Below are 26,932 nucleotides of genomic sequence, written 5' to 3' on the forward strand. Positions count from 1 at the left end.
GAAGAATTACAGAATTTAGTGTTACAAAGGTGACCTATACTAAGAAAGGGGAAATTCCAGGTTCTAAAAAATATTGTACTTAACCTAGATCCAGGCTGCTTAGCCCCTGGAAGGTCCTTGGGACCAATCTCAAATATTTTCAGATTAACTCCCAACTGGTCCTTGAAAGAACAGATAAATGCCCATCTGAGAAGAAAAAATATTCAAAGTCGGTCCACTATGACCTCAAAAGTTAATACCATCACCGTAAACACCCTACATAAATTTTTCTTTCCGAGCCAGTCACGAAACCTAATAATTAAAATCAAAAGTATAATTATAAAAACATTAGAATTATAGATACAATGTTAATCGTGTTATAACAGGCACTTCACATATTTTATGTAACTTAATAAAACAAATTGCCAGAGTTCTTTCTTTCCCACATTTTACCGTGAACCAACTGAGGCTCAGAAAGTGAAGTATCTTATCCAAAGTTACACACAAGCTAAATGGTATGGTACTGATTGCATATTGTATTATTTTCAAATAGAATCCACTTCATTTAAAAAAACTTTTACTTCAGAATATCCACTAATAATTAGATTGCTCTATATCTCCATTTAGAATTATGTTGTCCCTATTATTTTACCAGAGGCCTGACACCTCACAGCACAATTCTTGGGGTTATTGGTAGCTTTACCTCTGCTGCTGCATGACCCCATAAAGCACTAAATCTCTCAGTGCTTCAGTTTCATCATCAATAAAATTAAAATTATATCTATGCCTTTCCTGATTCCCAGAGATGTTCTAAATATCAAACAAAATAGTGCAAGTTACAGTTATTTTTTTAACTAAATTATAAATTTAAATTTCCCTGATGCACATCATTATCTGAACTCTGCAGGTGACTGGGACACATGGAGATGCAGAATTACTCTGCTGTGACCGAATTCCTTTTGGTGGGCCTTTCCCAATACCCAGAGCTCCAGCGTCCTCTGTTCATGCTCTGCCTCATCATGTACCTGATAATCCTCCTGGGAAACAGTCTCCTCATTATTATCAGCATCCTCAATTCTTGCCTCCACACACCCATGTACTTCTTTCTTGGGAATCTCTCATTCTTGGACATCTGTTACACTCCATTGTTCATTCCCCCAGTGCTCATCATATTTAGGTCAGGAAGAGAATCCATCTCCTTCATTGGCTGTGCTCTGCAGATAGTTATCTCCCTCGGGTTGGGCTCCCAATGAGTGTGTCCTCCTGGCTGTGATGGCCTATGATCAGCACGTGGCCATCTGCAACCCAGTGAGGTACCCCATCATCATGATCAGGGTGCTATATGTGCACATGGCTACATAGTCCTGGATCATAAGCTGTCTGAACTCCTTAGTGTAAACAATCCTGACAATAGTGTTGCCTTTCTGTGGGAATAATGCCATAGACCATCTTACCTGTGAGTTACTGGCTCTTATGAAACTCATCTGTTCAGATATCACCATCATTGTGCTTATCATAACAGTGGCAAGTATTGTTTTCTTAGTGATTCCCCTACTGTTAATTTTTATTTCCTATATTTTCATTCTCTCTACCATCTTGAGACATAACTCCACTGAAGGGAGAAAGAAAGCCATTTAAACTTGTTCAGCCTACCATGCTGTAGTAATTTTATTCTATAGTTCAGCTTTTTTTAGGTACATGAAGTCCAAGTCAAAGGAGTCCAAGTCAAAGGACACAAAGACATCTGATGAGATCATTGGGCTGTTTTATGGAGTGATAACCCAGATGTTGAACACTATCATCTATAGCCTGAGGAATAAGGAAGTGAAAGAGGCTGTGAAGAAGAACTTGAGTAGACACTTACACTCATGGAAAATATAAAAGTGCTTAAGACATGTGATAACCTAAAATTGGGGAAAGATATATTTTTGGTATTCACAGATGAAGTTGCAGAACTCAGTACAGTGAGAGCATTGTGTTGGTAAAGCCAAATGCAGAATTCTCATTTTTACAACCGAGAATGTACGTGTAAACCTTTTCACATAATATCTTTCCAGCAGTCTCTCTAGTTATATGCAGTTATGCCTCTTGGTCCCATAGCATGATGCATGCTGCTCATGATGATTATCTCTCTCTCTTCATCTCTGTCTCTCTGTATCTCTCTCTCTCTCTTCTTCGCTCTTCTCTTCTTCTACCTTTCTCTTTCTTCTCTTTCTTATCTTCTTTCTCAGCCTCCTTGAGGTGTATGTATATATATATTGATTTTGGCTGTCCAGCATCCCCTCATCTGGTAAAAGAATAAATCTTTTCATTTTAAGGCACCAATTGTCTCCTGGTCTCAGTCGATATTTTCCTCGATAGGACTGACCACACTCTCTGGATGGAATGATAAGCATGAAACACAGATTAGGTCAATGAAAAATGAACATCCCACTAGGCCAGAGTGATTCATTCAGGGTAACATGTGCCCTAAGCCATGTTAGTCAGACTTAATTGTCAAAATGTTGTTCTAATATCAAAAGAGTCACTCTTTTTTCAAGTTTCTAGACTGGTGGAACATATTCTTGGATATTCTCCTGTCTACCTTCATCAATAAGTGGGTAGAGACAGACTGAACAAAAAATCACCAAAGAGGAAAGTAGAGTTGAGGGAAGGAATTAGAATGTGCTTGATGTCAACTCCTAGACAAAGCTGGGTCTAAAAATATTCATGCTTGGACTTTTAAATTATTTGAGCCAATAAAGCTCCTTTAAAAAATAATCTGAGTTGATTTCCATTGCTTACAACCATATAAATCCCAATTAATGCATTCTTTTACTTTATCTCACCCTGTACCTCTTCTTCACTAGCTCCCAGCTCTAAGTTTTCCTCTGTATATTCCTTTTTCCTAATTCCTCCTAATGCTATCTGGATGTGTCTTCCCCTCCCTCTGTCACTTTGTAATTCTCTGTTTCTGTCTCTTTCTCACTCTTGCTCTCTCGTTCTCTCTCTCTGTCTCAGAAACTTGTCATTTTTAAGAATAACCAGTAGCTCCAAATTCTCCAGCATTCAGGAATCACCTCTTCTTTTAGTAGCCAAAGTACAATAATATAATCTTTATCTTGCATGAATGCACAGTTTATACCCCTTGCAAATGTTGCTGAGTATATTTTCCTAGTTCTTGGTCATTTTTTCTCCAGAGTGCTCTACTGTGCTCCTCCATCATTTTTCTCTGATAATCTTACATCTATTCTCCACTGTATTTAAGCTCTCTACAGTCCATTTTGCCCCCCAAAGAGTATATGCAAGTACCCTTATGAACACATACACATTCAAGAGGCTGTCATGTTGAACAGACTACTTAGCTTGAGAATAAAATTAAGTGATGCAGTTAAAAGAAGACTTTAATACTGAATATCACTGTTCCTAGAATCCACTAGCCATGCTTCCTCACAGGAGCCTCTTAAAGCCATTTCCCTCTTTAGCTCTTAGGCCAGCCACCTTGTACTGAGGCCTATTCATTTCCTTCTTCTACAAGCATTAGGCTTAACCCAATAAAAACATGTGGATACATAACTAAAAGCACTTCTCATTGTGGTCCTTCTGAAAAGAAAGAGTGAGTCTATGCCAAAAACAGACGGCAGTTTCTACTTTTATAACTACAGAAAAGAAGTTCAGGCAGTTTCTAAAAACTAGGTGCCCTCATTATCAAACCAGTGACTAGAAGTATTGGAGTCCAGCACCTTGTCACACATATATGTGATTCACTTGAACAATAACAATCACGTAGTAATAAAAAGATACTTGCATGAAATGAAGGATTTCATGGTGAAAGAAAATCTCTTCAGGCAAACATCCAAGACATATTATCAACCAAAGCTTGCTGTCTCCTCATTGTCATCAAAAATTACCTTGACTCCAATTATTCATAGGGTATCACTAGTTACTGGATACCAACATCAGATATCATGTATCCTATCCTCCTCCAAGGGAAAGAAGTTTCTAACCCACTAAGTAATGTTCAAGATCAGTTACTACAGCAATCAAATCTCACAGAATGAAAAGCATCTAATTCAACACTTGATGCTTGAATATCCTCTAAAACATCAATGATGGGCTGTTATCCATCCTTTCTTGCACATCTCTAGTAATAGGGAGCTCACCATCTCCTAAGGGAATCCTGATGTAACTGTTAGAAACATCTTCTTATATGAAGCTAATATCTGTTCTTTCTTCTATATTTTCTACTTTTTATTCTTAGTTGTATTCTTTGGGACAACATCACTTGAGTTTATTTTTAGAACTAGAATTAGAATTAGAGTTTACACTTTAGAATAGGCTATTAGTTCTTAGAATTAACAGAGATAGTTCAATTTATTTATTCACTCAACAAATATACGAACGCCTACACTTTTCTAGGTAATGGTAAATAATTGAACATTAGTGTCTGAGATGGGATTTGAATACAGATCTGTTTTATTCTAAAGGCCATCTCGTTCCTTTTGTTCTCTGCTACTATCCTGATTCTAGATGTTACAATCTTTCAGTTGGCTATTATAATAATGCTTGAAGAATTTTCACAGTTTCTGAATTTTTCCTAATTCTTTACAGTCTGTCTACCTTCCAGATTAATTTTCCTAATTCATGGTCTTCCTCATCACTGACTATTCAAAACCTTACTTTGCTTTTCCAACTAAAATTCAAACACATTGACCTGATATTAATGTTCCTCAACAAAATGGTTGCTACCTAAAATTCTGGTATTATCTCCTACGGCAAACTCATCCATTCTCATTGTTTCAATGAATCACCAATAAACTGATAAATCCAAATCTATAGCCACATCCAAGTTTTCTCTACTGGGTGTTTTACAGTGTTATCTCATCTAAATGTAACAAGTAAAACACATTTCTTTCACTCATCATGCTAACTTATATCATATTGTCTTCCTGCTATTTTCCCATTATAAAATGTTTCTTCTTCAAGAGTTCTCCCTGCTCTTGTGATGATTTTCAAAATTCTTAAAATGAAAAAGTGACATCAGCAAGGTGGCAGAATAGGAGGTCTCCATCCCTAGTTATCCCACAGAAACATGGATTTGGCAATCAACCACAGACAAAAGTGTCTTTGTGGGAGCTTCAGGATCCAGTTAGGAGGCTGAGACACACCAGTGGAGCCTAAGACTGAGGAAAGTTGTTTGAGAAAGCAGGTTAACACTCCAGTAGAAGGCCCACTGACTGTGTACCTGGCTGCAGGCACCGGAGCAGCCCTGTCCCACTGTGGACTTGGCTCCAGCCCTGACTGTACTTGGTCCTGCCATTAGTCCTGCCCTTTTGCCAACCTGGCAGGAACCACACCTGAATCACCCCCAGTAATAGGCTGCACAAACCACGGTTCTGACTGCAGAGCTGGAAGCAGCCCCATGATTAAGCGCCAGCCCCACTTGACCATGGTCCCAGAAGCAGTCTCATCTGACCAGAGACCCACCATGAGTCACCCCCCCCCCCATACCCCCGGTAACAGGCCCGTCAACCACGGACCCATCTGCAGACACAGAAGCAGCCCTGTGACCCAACTCCAACCCTTCTTCACCACAATCATGTAGGCAGTCCTGTCTGTCTGGGGATCCAGCAGTGGAAGGTCAATACCTACTAAAACCAGTCTGTAAAGCCTGGAAGAGGTGACTGCTCCTTCAAATGCTCAGACACCAACACAAGGCCACAAGGATAATGAAGAATCAGGCAAAAATGACACATCCAAAGAAAGTAATCAAGCTTCAGTAACCAACCCTAAACAAATGGAGATCCATGAATTCTTTGACAAAGAATTTTAAAGAAGCTCAATGAGCTACAAGAGAACACAGATACACAACAAAGTGAAATCAGGGAAAAAAATACAGGAACAAAATGAGAAATTCAATAAAGAAATAGAAACCACAAAAAAAGAACCAAACAAAAATCCCAGAGCTGAAGAATACAATGACTGAAATGAAGAATTCAATAGAGAACTTCTATGGCAGATTCAATCAAGTAGAAGAAAAACATCAGCAAACTCAAAGAAAAGTCATGTGAAATTATCCAGTTAAAGAAACAAAAAGTAAAAAATAATGGAAAAAGGGTAAAGAAATCCTATGTAACTTATGGGATATCATCCAAAGAATGCATATATGCAGTATTGGAGTCCCAAAAAGAGAAGAGAAAGAGAAAGGAACAGAAAGCTTTTCATAGAAATAATGGCTGAAAACATCCCAAATCAGGAAGGAAAATGAACATCCACATTTATGAAACTCAAAAATCTCCAAATAGTTTGTTCCCAAAGAGGTCTAAACCAAGACATATTATTGTTAAATGTCAAAAGTCTAAGACAAAGGGCGTACTCTGAAAGCAGCAAGAGAAAAGCAACTTGTCACATACAAGTGATTCCCCATAAGAACAGCATCAGATTTTTCAGCAGAAGTCTTGCAGGCCAGGAGAGTAGGATGATATATTAAAACTACTAAAAGAAGAAAACTGCCAACCAAATGTGCCTTCCCCAGCCAATATCCTTTAAGAATAAAGAAAAGATAAAGACTTTCCCAGACAAATAAAAACTTGAGTTCATCACCACTTGACCTGCTTTGCAAGAAGTACTAAAGGAGTTTTTCAAGTTGAAACTACAAGATGCTAAACAACGACATGAAAGAATATGAAATATAACTCTCACTGCTAAAGATAAATATAAATACAAACACAGAATACTGTATACTGTAACGATGGCATGTACATCACTCTTAATACTAGCATATAAATTAAAAGACAAAGTACTAAGAATAACTATAACCACAGAAATTTGTTAATAGAAATACAATACAGGCATACCTCATTTCATTGCACTTCACTTTATTGTGCTTCATGGATATTGCATTTTTTACAAGACCTTATACCAGTAAAAAGATTATGACTTGCTAATGGCTCAGATGATGGCTAGCATTTTTTAGCAATAACTTAATGAAGGTATTTACATTTTTTAGACATAATGCTATGGCAAACTTAATAGACTATAGTATAGTGTAAATATAACTTTTATATGCACTGGGAAACAAAAAAAATCATGTGACTTGCTTTATTGCAATATTTGCTTTATTTCAGTGGTCTGAAACCAAACCAGCAATATCTCTGAGGTATGCCTATATAAAAAGAAGTAAAATATAACAATAATTACATAAAGGGAGGAGGGGTAAAGTGTAAAATTTTTGCATGTGAAATTGTGTTGTTTTTATCAGATTACAATGCACCACTATAACTAAAAAAAGTTGAAACAAATCCTATAACCACAAAAAAAGTACAATAGATACAGAAAAGATAAAGAGAAAAGAATCAAAGAATACCACTGCAAAAAAATCATGAAACCACAAAGAAAAGAGAAGAGAGAAACAGGAGAGATACAAACAGACAGAAACACTGAACAAATTGACAATAGTAACTGCTTATCTATCAATAATTACTTAAATGTAAGTGGACTAAACTCTCCAATCATAAGACATATAGTGGCTAAATGGAGTAAAAGACAAGATCCAACTATAGGCCATCTACAAGAGATACATTTTTCTTTTGTCCTTAATTTTTTTTATTGAGGTAACATTGGTTTCTAATATTACATAAATTTCAGGTGTACATCATTATATTTTGGTTTCTGTGTAGATTACATCATGTTCACCACCCAAAGACTACCATCCATCACCATACACATGTTCCTAGTCACCTCTTTTGCCCACCTCTCTCCCTCCTTCCCCTCTGGTAACCACCAATCTAATCTCTGTATCTATGTGTTTGTTTGTTGTTGTTTTCATCTTCCATTTATGAGTGAGATCATATGGTATCTGATTTTCTCCTTCTGAAATGTTACTTAGCATAATACCCTCAAAGTCCATCCATGTTGTCACAAATGGCAAGATTTCATCATTTTTATGGCTTGGCAGTATTCCATTGTGTATATATACCACATCTTCTTTATCCATTCATCCCTTGATGGACACTTCTGTTGTTTACCAGTCTTGGCTATTGTGAATAACACGTCAGTGAAGATAGGGGTGTATGTATCTTTATCCATTCGTGTTTTCATGTGCTTTGGACAAATACCCAGCAGTGGAATAGCTGGATTATATGGTAGTTTTATTCTTAATTTTTTGAGGAATCTCCATACTGTTTTCCATAATGGCTCCACCAGTTTGCATTCTCACCAGAACTATATGAGAGTTGCCTTTTCTCCACATCCTCTCCAACACCTGTAATTTCTTGTCTTGTTAATTACTGCCATTCTGACAGGCATGCGGTGATATATCTTGTTGTTTTGATTTGCATTTCCCTGATAATTAGTGATGTTGAACATCTTTTCATGTGCCTGTTGGCCAGCTGTATAACTTCTTTGGAGAAATGTCTGTTCAGATTTTTTCCCTATTTTCTAATTGGGTTGTTAGTTTCTTTGTTGTTGAGATGTATGAGTTCTTTATATATTTTGGATATTAACCCCTTATCAGATACATGGTTTGCAAATATCTTCTCCCAATTGTTAGGTTGTCTTTTCATTTTGTTGATGGTTTCCTTTGCTGTGCAGAAGATTTTTAGTTTGATGTAGCCTCATTTGTTTATTTTTTAATTCTTTCCCTTGCCTGGTCAGACGTGGTACTTGAAAGTATGCTGCTAAGATAGATGTTGAAGAGTATACTGCCTATGTTTTCTTCTAGAAGTTTTATGGTTTTAGGTCTTATATTCAAGTCTTTAATCCACTTTTAGTTAATTTTTGTGTATGGTGTAATATAATGGTCTACTTTAATTCCCTTGCTTATAGCTGTCCATTTTTCCCAACACCATTTATTGAAAAGACCTTCATTTATCCATTGTACGTTCTTGGCTCACTTGTTGAAAATTAGCAGTCCATAGATGTGTGGGTTTTTTTCTGGGCTCCATTGATCCGTGTGTCTGTTTTTGTGTCAGTATTATGCTGTTTTGATTACTATAGCTTTGTAGTGTATTTTGAAATCAGAGAATGTGATACCTCTAGCTTTGTTCTTTTTTCTCAGAACTGCTTTAGCTATTTGGGGTCTTTTGTTGTTCCATATAGACTTTAGGATTCTTTGTCCTCTTTCTGTGAAAAATGTTGTTGAAACTTTGATAGGCATTACAGTGAACCTGTAGATTGCTTTAGGAAGTATGGACATTTTACCTGTTAATTCTTCTGATCCAAGAGCAAGGAATATCTTTCCATTTCTTTGTGTCTTCTTCAATTTCTTTCAACAACGTTTTATAGTTTTCAGTGTGCAGGTCTTTCATCTCTTTTGTTAAATTTATTCCTAGGTATTTTATTCTTTTTGTTGCACTTGTAAATGGGATTATATTCTTAATTTATCTTTCTGCTGCTTCATTGCTAGTGTATAGAAATGCAACTGATTGTTGTATGTTGATTTTGTATCCTACAACTTTACCATATTTATTATTTCTAAAAGTTCTCTCATGAATTCTTTAGGGTCTTCTATATATCAAATCACATCATCTGCAAATAGTGACAGTTTCACATCTTCTTTCCCAATTTGGATCCCTTTCTTTTCTTTTTCTTGCCTGATTGGTCTGGCTAGGACTTCCAATACTATGTTAAATAAGAGTAGTAAAGGTGGGCATCTTTGTCTGGTTCCTGTTCTTAGAGGGATAGCTTTCAGTTTTTCTCCACTGAGATTGATATTAGCTACAGGTATTTTATATATGGTCTTTATTATGTTGAAGTACTTTCCTTCTATACTCATTTTATTCAGAATCTTTATCATAAATGGATGGTGTATCTTGCCAAATGCTTTCTCTGCATCTATTGAGAGGATCATGTAATTTTTATTCTTCGTTTTAATAATTTGGTGTATCACATTGATTGATTTGCAGACGTTGAACCATCCCTGCATCCCTGGAATAAATCCCTCTAACCATGGTGTATGATTTCTTAATATATTGTTGTATTTGATTTGCTAGTATTTTGTCGGAGATGTTTGCACTGATATTCATCAGTGATATTGGTCTGTAATTTTCCTTTTTTGTGTTGTCCTTGTCGGGTTTTGGTATCAGAGTAATGTTGGCCTCATAAAATGAGTTAGGATGTGTCATTCTGCAGAGGTCCCACCCACCCCACCTATGCAGGCCCAGAGGTAACCCTTGGGTTGCTGTCGGGAGGGGACCAGTCCCTGGGTGGGCTGACTGGCCTGGCAGAGCTGGGTTAAATTGGTGCTCTAGTGGGTGCAGCAGACCCCTGCACTAACAGGCCAGGGGAAGTACTCCAATGGCATCTGCCAGCGTCTGTGTCAGCCCGCCTGTACTAGGTCACAATATTTGCTGCCACCAATGTCTCAGTGCCTAGGGAGGTGGTCCCAGCCTGGGGAGGTCTCACCTCTTGCTGAGATGTGCCCAGAGCTATCAAGTGAGTATCTTTTCACCAAAGGACTGTGCACCTTTCTTTCTGGTGATTCTCAGTTGCTTTCCAAAACAGGTGAATTTGTGCATGAGCCCTTTAAGAGCAGGCTTTTCTTTCCCTTATGTTCAATAGCTTTTCTGTGAGTATCTCCCATTGTTAACAGCCAGAAAAGCCAGATATTATGACACTCATCTCGGTTGCATTGAGTTCACAAGCTGCTAATTATGGCAAAGCTCTCCCACTCAGAACTCCTACTCCTCCTGGGAAAGCTTCTTACCTTAATACTACTCCCAGCCATGAAGCACCACAGCTAGAATGTGGCTTTTTCCCCTCCAGAAAGGAATTTATGCCTCTTCAACCTCAGTCAGAACTGTCCCTTGCTGTGAGGGTCCTTTTTATCCAGTTTTCAGTTCTCTCTCTGGGCAGGATAATTGTTCCAAGGGTAGTTGTAAATTTGTTGTGTCCATGGGAGGAGGTGAGTTCAGAGTCCTCCTACACTGCCATCTTCCCACACAACCAAGAGATTCATTTTAGATTTAAGGACACACATAGGCTGAAAATGAAGGTGTGAAGAAAGACATTCCATGCAAATGGTAACCAACAGAGAGAGCCACATAATGACATTTCAGTCAGTGATGGGTTGCATATGTGATGATGGTTCCATAAGATTATAATAGAGCTGAAAAATTCCTATCATCTACTGATGTTGTAGCCATTGTAACATCACATAGTGGAAGAAGAGGCAAGAGAAAAGGAAATTGCAGGAGAAGAAAACGAAGAAGACCCTCCCAAGAAAATTCACAGTGAAGGGTTTAACTGAAGCTTTTTCAGACCTCAAAAAGCCCCTTAAAGAGTTGAAAACATGGATCCCAAGACTGAAAGGTTTTCATTAATAACAGGGAAGAATTGTCATGATGCATTATCTGTTTACAAATCTGTGATGTAAAACAAAGTAAGCAAACCATCATAGATATATTTCTGAAGAGTGACACCTCCTCCAGAAGAACCTCAGGCAAGTCCTATAAGAGGTATTCCCAAAGAAGGCATTGTTATCATAGGAGATGACAGCTCCATGCATGTTTTTGCTCCTGAAAATCTTAGGTGGGACATGTTGAGGTGGAAGACAGTGATATTAATGATCCTGATCCTGTGTTGGCCTAAGCTAATGTGTATGCTTCTGTCTTAGCTTTTAACAAAAACGTTTAAAAAGTAAAATAAAAATTTTAAAGTTTTAAAATACTAAAAGACTTACAGAATAAGGATATAAAGAAAAAATATTTTTATACAGCTGTGCAACGTATGTGTGTGTCAAGCTAAATGTTATTACTAAAGAGTCAAAAAGAAAAAAATTAAAATTTTATAAAGTAAAAAAGTTACAGCAAGCTAAGGTTAATTGAAGAAATAAACATATTTTTCATAAATTTAGTGTAGCCTAATTATAGTGTTTATAAAGTCTACAGTAGTGTACAGTGATGTCCTCGGCCTTCATATTCATTCACCACTCACTCACTGACTTACCCAGAGCAACCCCCAGTCCTACAAGCTCAATTCATAGTAAGTGCCCTATATAGGTGTATCATTTTTTATCTTTTATTCCATATTTTTACTGTACCTTTTCTATGTTTAGATACACAAATATTTACCATTGTGTTACAATGCCTACAGTATTTGATATAGTAACATGCTGTACAGGTTTGTAGCCTAGGAGCAATAGGCTATCTATATAAGATAGCCTAGGTGTGTAGTAGCCTGTGTCATCTAGGTTTGTGTAAGTATACTCCATGATGTTTGCACAGCAACAAAACTACCTAACAATGAATTTCTCAGAACTTATCCCTGTCATTAAGCAATGCATCACTGTAGCTATATTTATATCAGACAAAATAGACTTTAAGTCAAAAACTATCACAAGACAAAGAAAATCATTATATAATGATAAAAGCATCAATTCATCAGGAAGATATAACAATTATAAATATATATGCACCCTACATCAAAACATCTAAACATATAAAGCAAACATTGACAAATCTAAAGGGAGAAATAAACAGCAATACAATAATAGTAGGAGACCTCCATACCCCACTCTCTATAATGGATAGATAATCCAGACTCAAAATCAAAAAGGAAACAGACTTGAAAAATCTACACACCAAATGAACCCAACAAACATGCAGAACATTCCATTCAACAGCAGCAGAATATTCATTCTTCTCATGTGCACATGAAACATTCTCCAGGATAGATCACATGCTAGGTCACGAAACAAGTCTTAAAAAACTTAAGAAGACTGAAATCATTCTAAGTATCTTTTCTGATCATAATGGAATGAAACTAGAAATAAAGAAAGAAAATGGGAAAACTCAAAAATATAGGGAAACAACACCTTCTTAAACAACTATTGAATCAAAGAAGAAATCAAAAAGAAAATTAGAAAATATCTAAGACAAAAAAAAACACAGCATATCAAAACTTATGGGGTGCAACAAAAGCACTGCTACAAGGGATGTTTATAGTGATCAACACCAGCCCTGAAAAAGAAAAAGTTCTCAAATAACCTAAATTTACACCACAAATAACTAGAAAAAGAACAAACTAGACACAAACTTAGCAGAAGGAAGGAAAAAATAAAGATAGAGCAGAAATACATCAAACAGAGAGTAGAAAAACAATTTTAAAAATTGATGAAACTAAGAATTGGTTTTTTGAAAAGGTAAATAAAATTTAAAAAAACTTAGCTAAACTAAGAAAAAAGAGAGAAGATTCAAATAAATAAAATAAAAACTGAAAGAGGAGACAATGCAACTGATGCCACAGAAATAAAAAAGATCATAAAGGACTATTATGAAGGATTATACACCAACAAATTGGACGACCTTCAAGAAATGGAGAAATTCCTAGAAAGATACATCCTATCAAGACTGAATCGATAAGAAATAGAAAGCCTGAACAGACCAATAACAAATAAGGAGGCTGAAGGAATAAAAAAAAAAAAAAAAACCAACAAAAGCCGGATGACCTCATGGGCAAATTCCACCAAATATCTGAAGAAGAATTAATATCAAATTTGTCTTAAACTCTTCCAAACAATAGATGCAGAACACTTCCCAACTCATTCTATGATGTCAGCATTGCTCTGATACCAAAGCTAGAAAAAAACAGCACAAGAAAACAAGACTACAGGCCAATATCCTTAATAAACATGCATGCAAAAATACTCAACAAAATATGGTCAAACTGAATACAACAGCACATTAAAAGGATAAATTCCCCATGACCAAGTGGGATTTAGCCCTGGGAGGCAAGGGTGGTTCAACATACACAAATCAACCAATGTAATACATCACTTTAACAGAATTAAGTATAAAAATCACATGATTATCTCAATAAATGCAGAAAAAGCATTTAATAGAATTCAACATTGTTTCACAATAAAAACTCTCCTCGATACAATAAAGACCATTACTGAAAAGCCCACAGCTAACATTATATTCAATGGTGAAAAGCTGAAAGATTTCCCTCTAAGATCCTAAACAAGGCAAAGATGCCCATTCTTGCCTCTCCTATTCAACATAGTACTAGAAGCCTTAGCTAGAGCAATTAAGCAAGAAAAAGAAAAGAATGTATCCAAATCAGAAGGGAAGAAGTAAAACTATCACTGTTTGCAGATGACATGATCTCCTATGTAGAAAACCCTAAAGACTCCACCAAAAAAACTGTTAGAACTAATAAGCAAATTCAGCAAAGTCTCAGGATACAAAATCAACATACAAAAATCAGTTGTATTTCTACACATTAAAAACAACCTATCCAAAAAAGAAATTAAAAAAACAATTCCATTTACAATAGCATCAAAAAGAATAAAGTACTTAGGAATAAACTTAACCAAGGAGGTGAAAGACTTGTAAACTGAAAACTGTAAAACATTGATGAACAAAATTCTTAAAGGCACAAATAAATAGAAGTCGATCCTGTGTTCACAGTTAGAAGAATTAATATTGTTAAAATGTCCATACTTTCCAAAGTGATCTACAGATTCAATACAACTCTACCAAAATCCCAACGGTATTTTTTATAAAAATAGAAAAAACGATCCTAAAATTCATTTGGAACCAAAGACAACCTGAATAGTCAAAGTAATTTTGAGCAAAAAGAACAAAGCTGGAGACATCACATTTCCTGATTTCAAATTACATTACAAATCTACAGGAATCAAAACAGTATAGTGTTGGCATAAAAACAGACATAGATCAATGAAACAAAATAGAGAACCAGACATAAAGCCACATATATAAATTTCAAATAATCTTCAATGAGGATTCCAAGAATACACAGTGGGGAAAAAATAGTCTCTTAAGTAAATGGTGTTGGTGAAATTGGATATCTACATGCAAAAGAATTAAATTGGACGCTTATCTTACACTACACACAAACATCAATTCAAAATGGATTAAAAGACTTAAATATAAAACCTGAGACAATAAAACTCTCAGGTGAAAACAGGGAAAAAGCTTCTAGCATTCTGCTGGGCAATGAATTTTTGGATATAACACCAAAAGCACAGGAAACAAAAGCAAAAATAGACATATGCGATTGCATTAAACTAAAAAGCTTCTGTGCAGCAAAGGAAACAACAAAGTGAAATGGCAACCTAAAGAATGGGAGAAAATACATGCAGACTATATATATATAATAATGGGTTAATATCCAAAATATATAAGGAACTCCTACAACTCAATAGCAAAAAATCAAATAATCCAATTTAAAAATGAGCAAAGAAACCAAAGAAACATTTCTCCAGAGAAGACATACAAATGGCCAACAGGTATATGAAAAAGTGCTCAACATCCTTAACCATCAGGGAATTGCAAATCAAAGCAACAATGAGATATCACCACACACTTATTAGGATAGCTATCATCAAATAAATAAAGGATAAGTTTTGGCAAGGTTGTGGAGAAAAGGGAACCCTTATACACTATGGGTGGGAATGTAAATTGGTGTAGCCACTATGGAAAACAATATAGAGGTTCCTCAAAGAATAAAAAATGGAATTACCATTTCATCCAGCAATCCTACTTCTGAGTATATACCCAAAGGAATTGAAACCTGGATCTTGAAGAGATTTCTGCATTCCCATGTTCATTACAGCATTATTTACAACAGCCAACAAATGGAAAGAACCTAAATATCTATCAACAGATGAAGGAATAAACAGAATCTGATATATACATACAATGGAGTATTATTCAGCTTTTAAAAAGAAGAAAATCCTGCCATTTGTGAAAACATGGATGGGACTTGGAGGGCATTATGCTAAGTGAAATAAGCGGGACACAGAAAGACAAATACTGTATGAGCTCCCTTATATGTGGACTCTAAAGTAGTCAAACACCTAGAACTAGAGACTAAAATGGTGGTTTCCAGGGACTCGGGGGAGAAGGAAATAGGGAAGTGTCAGTCAAAGAGTACAAAGTTTCAGTTATACAAAATTAGCAAGTTATGGATATCTACTGTACGACATAGGGCCTATGATTACCAATACTGTATACTTAAAGTTTTGCTGAGTGGATTAGATCTTATGTTAAGTGCTTTTTACCACAAAAGGATAAAAAAGAAAAACCAAAGGGGACAGGAGGAACTTTTGGAGGTTACAGATAAATTTATGGTATTGATGATGACTGTTTTATGGGTATATACTTATCCTAAAACACATCAAGTTGTAAAAATTAAATATCTACAGCGTTTTGTATGTCAATCATACTTCAATAAAGCAGTAAAAAAATTCTTAAAATGATCTGCAAAGTTGCCCAAGATCTAGATCCTATATAACTCTTCAGACTCATCTTTCACTAACTTTTACCCCTCCCCACTGCTCTGCATCCTGTGTTCCAGCAAAACTGAACTTCCTTTAATTCTTAGAACATTCTCATTTCTCTGTCTATCTCTCTCTTGTGATGAAGCTCTTTTCATCCTCAAATCGAAGTGCTTGGACTCCTGTCGGTGTACTCTATCATAATTCATGTTTGTTGGGGGTTTTGGGGGATTCTTTTTTTTTTTTGCTTTTGGTGATAGACCAAGTAATAATTATTATAATTCTATTGCTGAAAAGAGTCATATCTTGATTGGAGTCAAAGCTGAAAATCTGTTTCCAATTTCACACTGACATACCAATTCTGTGTTACACCATTTGACACTCTCATTGATAGAAAAAATTCAGATCATAAATATTTACTAATGTATAAATGAGGAAATATAGGATACACTACGCTTGCAAAACTAGAAGCTAAAATGATTTTACCACACTGTTCAGTGGCAAGATAATCCCAGAGGATTCAAGAAACTTAAATTGTAATATACTAGTAAGAATTCTTGACTTCTGATTACAAATATTTCTGACAAAAATGTTATAAAGGTTATACTCTACATAGGAAACAATCTAAATGTCTTATGAATATAAAAATAAGTAAGTGGTGATAAATACTCAGGCTTTGAAATACCAGTATGATTAGATAGTTGGAATACCAGGATGGTTAGATAACTGGGTAACTCTTCAAGACATTTAAATGAACATAGATAAGTGTGTCATTGAAGAAACAGCTAGTTTGTTTCCTTCTTTTGAGGAAACAAGACCGCAGTTTGTATGACTTACTAATTAGAAGATTCAAATATCTAAATTTATAAAATAAACAAAATGACAAAGAGAGGAGGAGTTTTTTTCATGTTACCAAGAGATTATTCTTTATTAAAGCAGTCTTCACAAGATTCCCTGAAAGATAAGACTTTTTTCAAATATTAAAAAAATTCATAAAGTTAAATGTGCAATGAAAGATGGACTCTAATTGAGGGAAGAAGTAGCAAATGAATTTTTTAAAGTGTCATTATAAATTTCCTTAAACTTCTTTTAGAAAAAAACGTTATCCTATTTAAAAAGAAAAACTTTTTAATAGATAGTTTACAACTTCAACAAGGCAGTAATGAAAAATAAATTTTAATGGTCCCTTTGAAACTTAATTGCCTATACTGAATAGTTATCAGTATTTCATTATTATTCCTGAGGGATGGGAAGAAAGGGGGAGAGAAGAAAGGAAAAGTATCAGAAGATTTACCACATTTAAACTCAAAGTAATGAGGAGAAAGTCATCAATGAACTTCTTTCACATGACATGTTTTCTGCTAAAGTCTTCCACTTGTTTTTAGCTATTTCTGCAGAAACTACTCTCTCTACAGCATGTCACATTGTATATACCTTAGCAAAAGGACCATAGTTATTCCTACAGCACTTTTCTGCAATTTCACATTCAATATCCATAAGGCCATGAAGAAACTTTTGATAAGAAACTTTTGATTCACATGATAATCACCTATATATCTAGTAACATTGCTGTCCATAACAACTAAGTTACTTAATTATTAACATTTCTCAGGACCTATTCTGATATGGAACTTTAATGAGAACCAAGAGATTGAAGTTCAACCCAAAGAAATTAAACTATAACCTAGACAAAAGAAGGAACTCTTTCTTCTATTTTACTCATATTCTTACACAGATGTGGAATAAAAAAAAATGACTAAATTATGAGACATTATTGATTACAGACTATCTAAATTAATAGCAGTTACATTGTAATAATGATTGAGTTGATAATAGGATATGCATTAATATGTATGTGCAATGTATATTATTGGTTTTTAAAGAAGAAATTAAGACTTTGGATGATTAGGGCTATTGAATATAAATTTCATGCATCAAGTCTAAAAGGTTTAATATTCAAAGGATTTTGAATGATACAATAAATTGATGGTTCAGTGTTAGGGAGGGGGGATGACAAAAAATTATTGAAGTAAACTATCAAGACTATATTTAAATGATAAACATTCATCATATTAATAATTGTTAAAAATGAAATTCTGTCTTCATGGCAAATAGTCATCAATCAAAACAAAGTCCACTGCATTAGATGAGATTAAAACTCAGCAACATAAGGCAAAAGCAAATTGTAGAAAAGAATGGAGACAAACAACAAAATAATCATCTAAAGACAGTACACAAAATTTTAAGAAAGTTCTTATTCTATGTGTTTTCCAGGGTCAGCTTAAGGAGGGAATTTGATTGGTTTGTCTAACCAGCTATATTAAGCATGATGATAAAATCATAATAAATTCTAAGTATAATGATGCAAGGGGATACTGTGTGCAGAATTACATTACCTTTCAATAAATATATTGTAAATTGCTAGTATTTTTCATTAATATCCACTCTCTGCTCTCAAAATATAAAATACAGAATTTTGGGGGCCAGCCCTGTGACCAAGTGTTTAAGTCCACGTGTTCCGCTTTGGCAGTGCAGGGTTTCACTGGTTCGCATCCTGGGTGCAGACCTAGCACCACTCATCAAGCCATGCTGAAGTGGCATCCCAGATAGCAGAGCCAGAAAGACCTACAACTAGAATATACAACTATGTACTGGGGGGCTTTAGGGAGAAGAAGAAGAAGAAAAAAGAAGAAGATTGGCAATAGATGTTAGCTCAGGTGCCAATCTTTATTTAAAAAAAAAATAGAGTTTTCTTTGATTTTCCTTTTATAAGATAAAGAGCATAATGACAAACCCTAGACTATGGTTCTATGTATAGCTGATACAGAAGACCTCTTCTTGCTTTTTCTTTTGTGTGTCATACAGTCTACACTTTATTTTACGATTTGGCAGTAACACTTACATTTCACACTTTAAAACATAAAGAATTTTTAATCAATATTAAATAAATGAGCGGTAATATTTATAATAATGCAAAATATGTTAGCAAACCTAGTGCCAATAACGAAACATGGAAGTTGGTCTAAAAAGAAGTCATACATTTTAGACAAAGAGCATTTAATATAGTTTTTAAAAAAGGATGCATAGTCTGCTTTTAATAATAAACAATCTTATTATATTTTAAGAGTATTTAGTTTTGTTACATGCATCAAAGAATAAAATAGAAATGGCATCAAGAAAATAGAAATTCAGATAATAATGGAATCATATCTTCAAATTACTGAAGCAAAATAACTATAAACTGTAAACCAGCTAAATTATCTTTCAAGACTGAAGATAAATAACTTTTCAGACAGAGACTAAAAGATTTTTTATCATTCACAGAACCTATTCAATGAACTATTAAAGAATGTACATAAGGAAGAAGAAAAGTCAACATAAATGGAAAGAGTGTAATGAAAAAGAAAAGTAATAGTTAACAAAGAATAAACATATGAATAAATTTATAAAACTATTGCCTTTATTTAAAAAATAAGGCAATAAATTTGGTAATTCAAAAACATGGTGGTGGAAATAAAATTCTAGAACCAAAAATCTAGAAGACGATAAGAGAGGGTGGCAATCACAGGTAACTGTTCTAAGATCCTTGCATTGTTCAGGAAAACTACAATATCTTGGCTAGGTTCAGATTTTGCTACGTTAAGAAAGCATCTTTTAAAAATAAGGGTTAATACAGAAACAACAGAAATAGATATAAAATTTTCAAAACATTCAAGGAAATAAAGAAAACTTCATCAATGTAAGTCAGGAAAGGTAGAAAAAAGGCAGCAAATAAAAGAGCACAGTAGAGGGGCTGACCCCCTGGTCAAGTGGTTAAGTTCGCACACTCCACTGCAGGCGGCTCAGTGTTTCGTTGGTTCGGATGCTGGGCACGGACATGGCACTGCTCGTCAGGCCACACTGAGGCGGCGTCCCACATGCCACAACTAGAAGGACCCACAACAAAGAATATATAACTATGTACCAGGGGGCGTTGGGGAGAAAAAAATAAAATCTTAAAAAAAAAAAAAAGAGCACAGTAGATAGAAAAGACTAAGAAAAATAACATTAAAGAAATATATTCAAATACATTAATATCCATCATAATAGATGTAATTATATCAAACATACCAGTTAGAAGACAAAAATTCTCAGATTGGATTCTCTTTAATTCAGGTGTATTTTATTTATTTAAAAAAATCTAAAACTTGACAAAAGGAGGTCGAAAGCAATGGGGTAAAAAAAAAAGCCATACCATGGTATATACACAATGGAATACTACTCAGCCATAAAAAAGAATAAAATCATCCCATTCACAACGACATGGATGAACCTTGAGGGAATTATGTTAAGTGAAATAAGCCAGATAGAGAAGAACAATCTCTGCATGACTCCACTCATATCTATATCTGAAATGGTGGGTGACTTTCATTTTCTCCATTGGGCTTTTCTGAATTTCCCAAATTTTCTACAATGAATACATATTATTTCTATAGTCAGGGTAAAAATTAATTCAAAGAAGAGAGAAAAATTGCTGTTTAATAAGTAAGGTACAGTTTAGGTGTTTGAGACGTTACCTCTAATGCATCTTAGTCGCCATCTTCAGCAAGATTTAAAGATTCAACTTTAAATCACTTATGGGATTACAGAGTCTCTTAGAGGAAAATAAGGGAATATTTAAATTGGCTACCAGAGCCACTGGCATCCCCTCTGGAAACGTTCAGGGCTCAGAGGTTACAGAGTACTTACGTGGCAGATTGACTTACTATTGACAGATTCAAGCATGAATTTCCATCGGGGATGAAAGCTTCATTTTTGTCTGCTCCCATCACCAATACCAGCAGTCCTCTGGAACTGGGGGATACTTGCCTGCAGGTTCTAACAGCATGACTATAACTGAAAGAGAAGACAGCTAAGATTCAAACTAATCAAAGGAGGAAGAGCTGCAGCAACTTACATATGTAGACAGAACAAGTTAGTGAAACATGGGAGAAAAGGAATGCTGAATAGAGACATCCATGCTTCTGTGTAAAATGGCTTCTTGTTTTGAAGACTGCAGTCCCAATAAACCATGATCTATTGTAAGTGGAGAATTTGAGGATCCTACACTGATGCTTAAATCAGGTAGACAAGAACAGAGTTGGGAAGAGTTATTTTCAGAAAGGAGAGAAGATAACGGGAACTAGGAGTTCTGAATAATTTATTATATTTGAAAAAATTTGAATAAAACTGAAAAAATCATGAGAAATAAGGAATTGTTGGGTGGAGTAAATACCTTGAACATTGATGAACATCACTTTACATTAGTTGTTTCTCTTTACCATGGAAAATGGAGAAATAGCAGCCCAGGAGTTCAGACTAAGCTAACATCTATTGTGCTCTCCCTCTATACCAAGATCTTTCAGGTATTGTTATGTCAATCCTCACAACAATCCTACAAAGTAAGTACTGTTACTTCATTTTACATCATGCTCATGTTAAGTGTCTTGCCCAAGGTTTGTACAGCTAAAAGCCACAGAGGCAAGGCTGAACTCTAGGTCCTCTGACTCAAAGACAACTGTTCTTTCAATTAAAAAACAGTACTTGTCCATAAAAGTACCTTAATAGCAAAAAGAACAAAAGAGTAAGAGGACTGGAGCATGGTAGGCTTCCATGGCACAGCCCTAGAAATTAGAATATGCAAGATAGCATGTTCTCATCAATCCCAGAAGTGAGCCTATTGCTCAGATAGAGGCTCCTACAAGATAAGAGCTTAAAGCTCGGCTGTGTTCCCAGCAACAAAGAACTGCACGTGGTACCTACACAGCAATGTTAGTGAAAAAACTCAGAATAATTCTCAAGACCATGTAGAAAAAGGAGAAGAGGATATAATTCTAACTCACTCAGCATTGCTTATTATCAATTCCTTTTAGGGCTTCTAGAGGGTCACTTACTTGGACAAGCATTCAGGAGCTCCTGCCAGAGATCTGTCATATTGTGAAGAACAAAGGTGCTTTATAAACAGTAGGAAAAACTGAATGAAACAGGATATAGGATGCAGTACTTAGTGCTGAAAGTTTCCTCTTGAGGAAATCTTCCATGGTGAGTGTGCCATTCCCTGCTTCAAAAAGTTCGTTGGGTTAAAATCGGGGAGTCTGGGTGAGTACATACGCTTTATAAACTACTACTCACTCCTGTTGGTAAACATGAGGAGAAGGGTGAAGGCTTCACGATCCATAGTTTTCAAGCAGAGTTTGCTTTCCTCCCACAGGTGAGGAAAATGTCATGTCCTTTGGAGAGACATGAACAAAACCTGGAGAACCAGGAAACTGAAATTTGACTCTTCATGGCAGAAAGCACAAAGCATAGGTAACAGAAGCTCCTGATGTTTGCCCATGCTCCCTCCTGCCCACCAAGTATCTCTTCTCTTTTTCTTGTGTAATACCGTTGGATACTTTATAGTGCATCCTATCTACACTAAGCTTGATCATATTAAAAACGGTCGGTTCTAGAATCCTTTTGCAATAACTGATGCTGTGTCAGTATGTCTGCTGATGGTGGATATATATGTGAAATTGATTGTCTGAACTCAGAACACTAAATGGCATTAAATCAGTCTATGTAATATAAAGCAATGCACAGCCCCTCTCCAATTTACTGTCCATTCACTGTTTTTCTTCCTACTTGAGTTTTAGAGAAAATTGAAGCCAAAGTTCTGGACGTCCTTCCCACCATTCCCTTCCAAGGAAAGTTTGAAAATATTATTTCTGATATTTATAATCATAAAATATAAATTAAGAATTACTTGGAAAAATACCAAGATTATAAAGAAAATTATTAATGCCCCAAATCCCATATTCCAAAGAAAGACATAGTTAACATTTTGGAGTAGTTTCTTCAGGTATGGATACATATACAAAACTGCAATCATTTATATTATTAGGAAACTTCCTTTTTTCATGTAATATTGTATCATGAGTATTGTCTCTTGTCATTAACTCTTCTCCAAGACTACAATTTGCATTGGTGATATTACATGTGACATTATGCCCTCACATGTGTATACCATAACCATTAGATGCCAGAATGTCAGCATCCTAGAGGAAAAACTTAAGCATGTTAAAACATGATTGAACTTGAAATGTGATATTACATGTAAAGTCATTTATTTTTGCTTTTGTATCCCATTACTGCAGCTTTCAAGGAAAAAACACTAAATAAGAATGCACATTTGAATGACTTTTAAGAAAATATCTACAGCGTCTCACCATTTGGAACTATGTAGACCAATAGCTAGAGAGAGAGAATCTTTATCATCTTAATGATTTATCCTCATAGGTCTAGATCACTAAGAGGTTTTATCAAGGATGAATGTTGTGTTCTATCATTGCTTTTGGGCATCTAGGTAGATGATATTTATTTTATTTTTGTTACCTGTTTGTTTCATATATTATATTTATAGATTTTGAAGCATTAATTTGGAATTCCATGATTAATAGAAATAACATAATTTTAGTATGCAGTTTGGATGGACTTTCTGTTCTTTACATATGTGTTCATAAATGGGATTGATCATAGTTTTATTCTCTCTTTAGCAGTTTTGGGTAAAAAGCCAATTTTAGTTTGATAAAATAATTTGCAGTGTTCCATAACTTTTTCACATTGGAACATGTTGTATAGTACATAAACTGTTTCTTATTAGTATAAAATAACTATCATAAGCATTCTGCATCCAGTGCCTATTTTGAAAGTCTAGTATTCACATACATATCGCAGTACATAAGGCATAGTATGTGTTGAATAAATGAGTAAATGAAGGATGCTAGGAGAGCAGAAAGCATAGGGTTCTGTGACAGCACATAGCAGGGGCATCCTACTTGGACCAAGAGGTAAGAAAGCTTTCCTAGAAAAGATAATATCTAAGTTAGAAGAAGTCCTTCCAGCTTAAGAAAACAACAGGTACAAAGGCATAAAGATTAAAGAGTGTATTATTTGGAGGATACTAAGAGAAATTCAGCATGGCCATTTCAGAGCAGTGAGCTTATCAGTAGTGGCTTCAGAATAACAGAGAAAATAAAGCATTGGAAAATTACAAAAGTTAGGAAGAAAGGTGGTACTAAATGACATATCAAAGGAGGGCAGATTCCAGATCCTGACTCCCAGACTCTTAACTGGACAGACGTCCCTCATCTATCCACTTAAAAGTAGCGATCAGATTATTTCCTGGATCAGAAAATGTTCATTTTCTATCAGTTACAGTCCCAAACTTCAATCCTCTTGCCCTAAAATTAAAAAAAACAAAGCAATTTTTTCCCTATAAGTCAGTCAAGCAGACTTAAAAGTTATAATTTATAATATTTATGAATACATACTTAGTATTGTCATGTTGAATTATATATTTTATTTTATTGTATTGCACTATATTATGTATGTTAGATGATATGTTGGAACCACCTACTATGCCTGTCACTATATAGATGTTATCTAATTTAATTCTCACAACAAACTGATAAAGAATTATAGTTTTCCCCCCATTTTACTAGCTGAGACTAGTAGCTGAGGTAGTTGAGACTCAAAAAACTTAAGTAACTTAAAATAGTCTTACTGAGGATAAGCAGCATAGTGCAGAATCTATATATTTTAATTTAGATCTAGCTTTATTAGAATGCAGTTTTATTTCAAAATATTCATCAATAAAGTGATTCTTATGTATGCATATTTGAATATAGTTTGTCCCTAGATTTTATTTAATTAGAAGCTTGGAATTCTCCAGCACAATTCCTAGCCTCTGTTGCTGTGTGAGCCTCAGCAGTATTGACCTCTCAGTGCTGTTTCATCATTAATAAAATAGAATATCCCTGTGCTTGCTGATTCTAGGGGCTGTTCTAAGAATAAAACAAAATAGGGGAAGTGAAAATGATTTGATAAATATATACCAAAATTCAAATCTCCCTGAGTCATGTCCTTTTCTAAAACCTGCAGGTGACACGGATACATAGGGATGGGGAATTATTCAGCTGTGACCGAATTCTTTCTGGTGGGACTTTCCCAGTACCCAGAGGTCCAGTTTTTTCTGTTTGCGCTCTGCCTCATTATGTACGTGATAATCCTCCTGGGAAATAGCCTCCTCCTCCTCATCAGCATCCTAGATTCTCGCCTCCACACCCCTATGTACTTCTTTCTTGGGAATCTCTCACTCTTGGACATCTGTTATACATCATCGTCCATTCTTCCAATGCTCATCATATTTAAATCTGGGAGAAAATCCATCTCCTTCATGGGCTGTGCCCTGCAGATGGTTGTCTCCCTTGGGTTGGGCTCCACTGAGTGTGTCCTCCTGGCTGTGATGGCCTATGATCGGTACGTGGCCATCTGCAACCCACTGAGGTACCCCATCATCATGAACAGGGTGCTATATGTGCACATGGCTACATGGTCTTGGATCATAGGCTGTCTGAACTCCTTAGTGCAAACAGTTCTGACAATGGTGTTGCCTTTCTGTGGGAATAATGTCATAGACCATCTTACCTGTGAGATCTTGGCTCTTCTTAAACTCATATGTTCAGATATCTCCATGAATGTGCTTATCATGACAGTGGCAAGTATTGTTTTATTGGTGATTCCTCTGTTGTTAATTTTCACCTCATATGTTTTCATTCTCTCTTCCATCATGAGAATTAATTCTGTTGAAGGGAGAAAAAAAGTCTTTTCTACCTGTTCAGCCCACCTGACTGTGGTCATCTTATTCTATGGTTCAGCCCTTTTTATGTACATGAAGCCCAAATCAAAGGACACAAAAGCATCTGATGAAATCATTGGGCTGTCTTATGGAGTGGTAACCCCGATGTTGAACCCCATCATCTATAGCCTGAGGAATAAAGAGGTGAAAGAAGCTGTGAAGAAAGTCATGAGTAGACACTTGCATCTATGAAAATATGAAAGGACTTGAGGTGTGTGATATCCTCAATGTGAGACCAGATCAGATCTTTTGTATTCACAGATGAAGTCATGGAAGCCAAGAGTCAAGGGGAGTTTCTCCCTTCCTTTTCTCTTCCTGGTCTCCTTTCTTAGTCACTTTGAATTGGACATCTACTGTTTTGTCGTCCAGCATCCCTGCCTCTGATAAAAGAAAGCATTTTTTCTTTTGACAATAAACAGTCCCTCCCTCTGAGTCCATGTGGTGCTGTACGGGGTTGATCCTACCCTCTAGAAATAGTGGCATGCACAGAACAAATGCTTAGGCAATAAAAGAAGCAAATCCCTCTAGTCACAGTGATTCATTCAGCATAGCAAGTGAGTCCTGCCAGGCTAACCAAACTCAATCCAAGAATGTTGTCTCAGTATGAGAAAAGAGGCATTCTTTCTGATATAGGGTTGCTAAACTGGTAAAAGGTGAGCCTGGAGCTAATCTTTGCCAACACGTTGGAGAGAGCCTAACTGAGAGGCAAAGGGGTGTCGAGAGAAGGAGGGAGAGTGTATCTGATCCTGTTATTTTAACCCCTTTATCCAGCTGTGTCTAAAGTTAGATTCACAATTCTTCTTTCTAGTTTTATGAGTCAATAAATTACCTTTGTATAAAAAACTAATTTTGAGTTAGATTTTTATCACATAATCATATAGTCCTAACTAAAGTATTCCTTTGTTCCCCCTCTCTCCACTCATATTTTTAAGGCAAAAAAAAGAAAAGAAGAGGATATATTACCTAAGTGACCCCAAGTTCTCCAGCCTTCAGGGGCTCTCCTTTCCTTTAGTAACTAATAATCTAATTTCTAT

At 35.6% G+C, this 26,932-nt stretch overlaps 2 protein-coding genes and 1 pseudogene across 5 annotated transcripts in view; 2 read left to right on the forward strand and 1 right to left on the reverse strand.

Annotated features, from left to right (window-relative positions):
• Positions 906-1,860, forward strand: OR13D34P (olfactory receptor family 13 subfamily D member 34, pseudogene; annotated as a pseudogene).
• LOC138920740 (phospholipid-transporting ATPase ABCA1-like) overlaps positions 1,613-26,932 on the reverse strand; it is a 74,366-nt gene continuing 49,046 nt past the window's right edge. For 2 of the 4 annotated variants that reach the window (XR_011432456.1, XM_070250914.1), the window contains 2 exons: positions 20,947-21,076; positions 19,044-20,127 (listed from right to left, as the gene is read on the reverse strand). The gene's annotated coding sequence lies outside the window, so the exon portion shown is untranslated. Of the gene's footprint in view, positions 2,356-18,911; positions 20,128-20,946; positions 21,077-25,687; positions 25,843-26,932 lie in introns of those variants that run through there. The other 2 variants (XM_070250912.1, XM_070250918.1) reach the window with 2 other exon arrangements.
• On the forward strand, positions 22,462-26,090 carry OR13D1 (olfactory receptor family 13 subfamily D member 1). The gene is made up of 2 exons (XM_070252017.1): positions 22,462-22,528; positions 25,159-26,090. Exons 1-2 carry the CDS (start codon positions 22,462-22,464, stop codon positions 26,088-26,090), a joined length of 999 nt encoding a protein of 332 aa, XP_070108118.1.

This window comes from Equus caballus, chromosome 25 (genome assembly GCF_041296265.1).
Source record: "Equus caballus isolate H_3958 breed thoroughbred chromosome 25, TB-T2T, whole genome shotgun sequence".
NCBI lineage: Eukaryota > Metazoa > Chordata > Mammalia > Perissodactyla > Equidae > Equus > Equus caballus.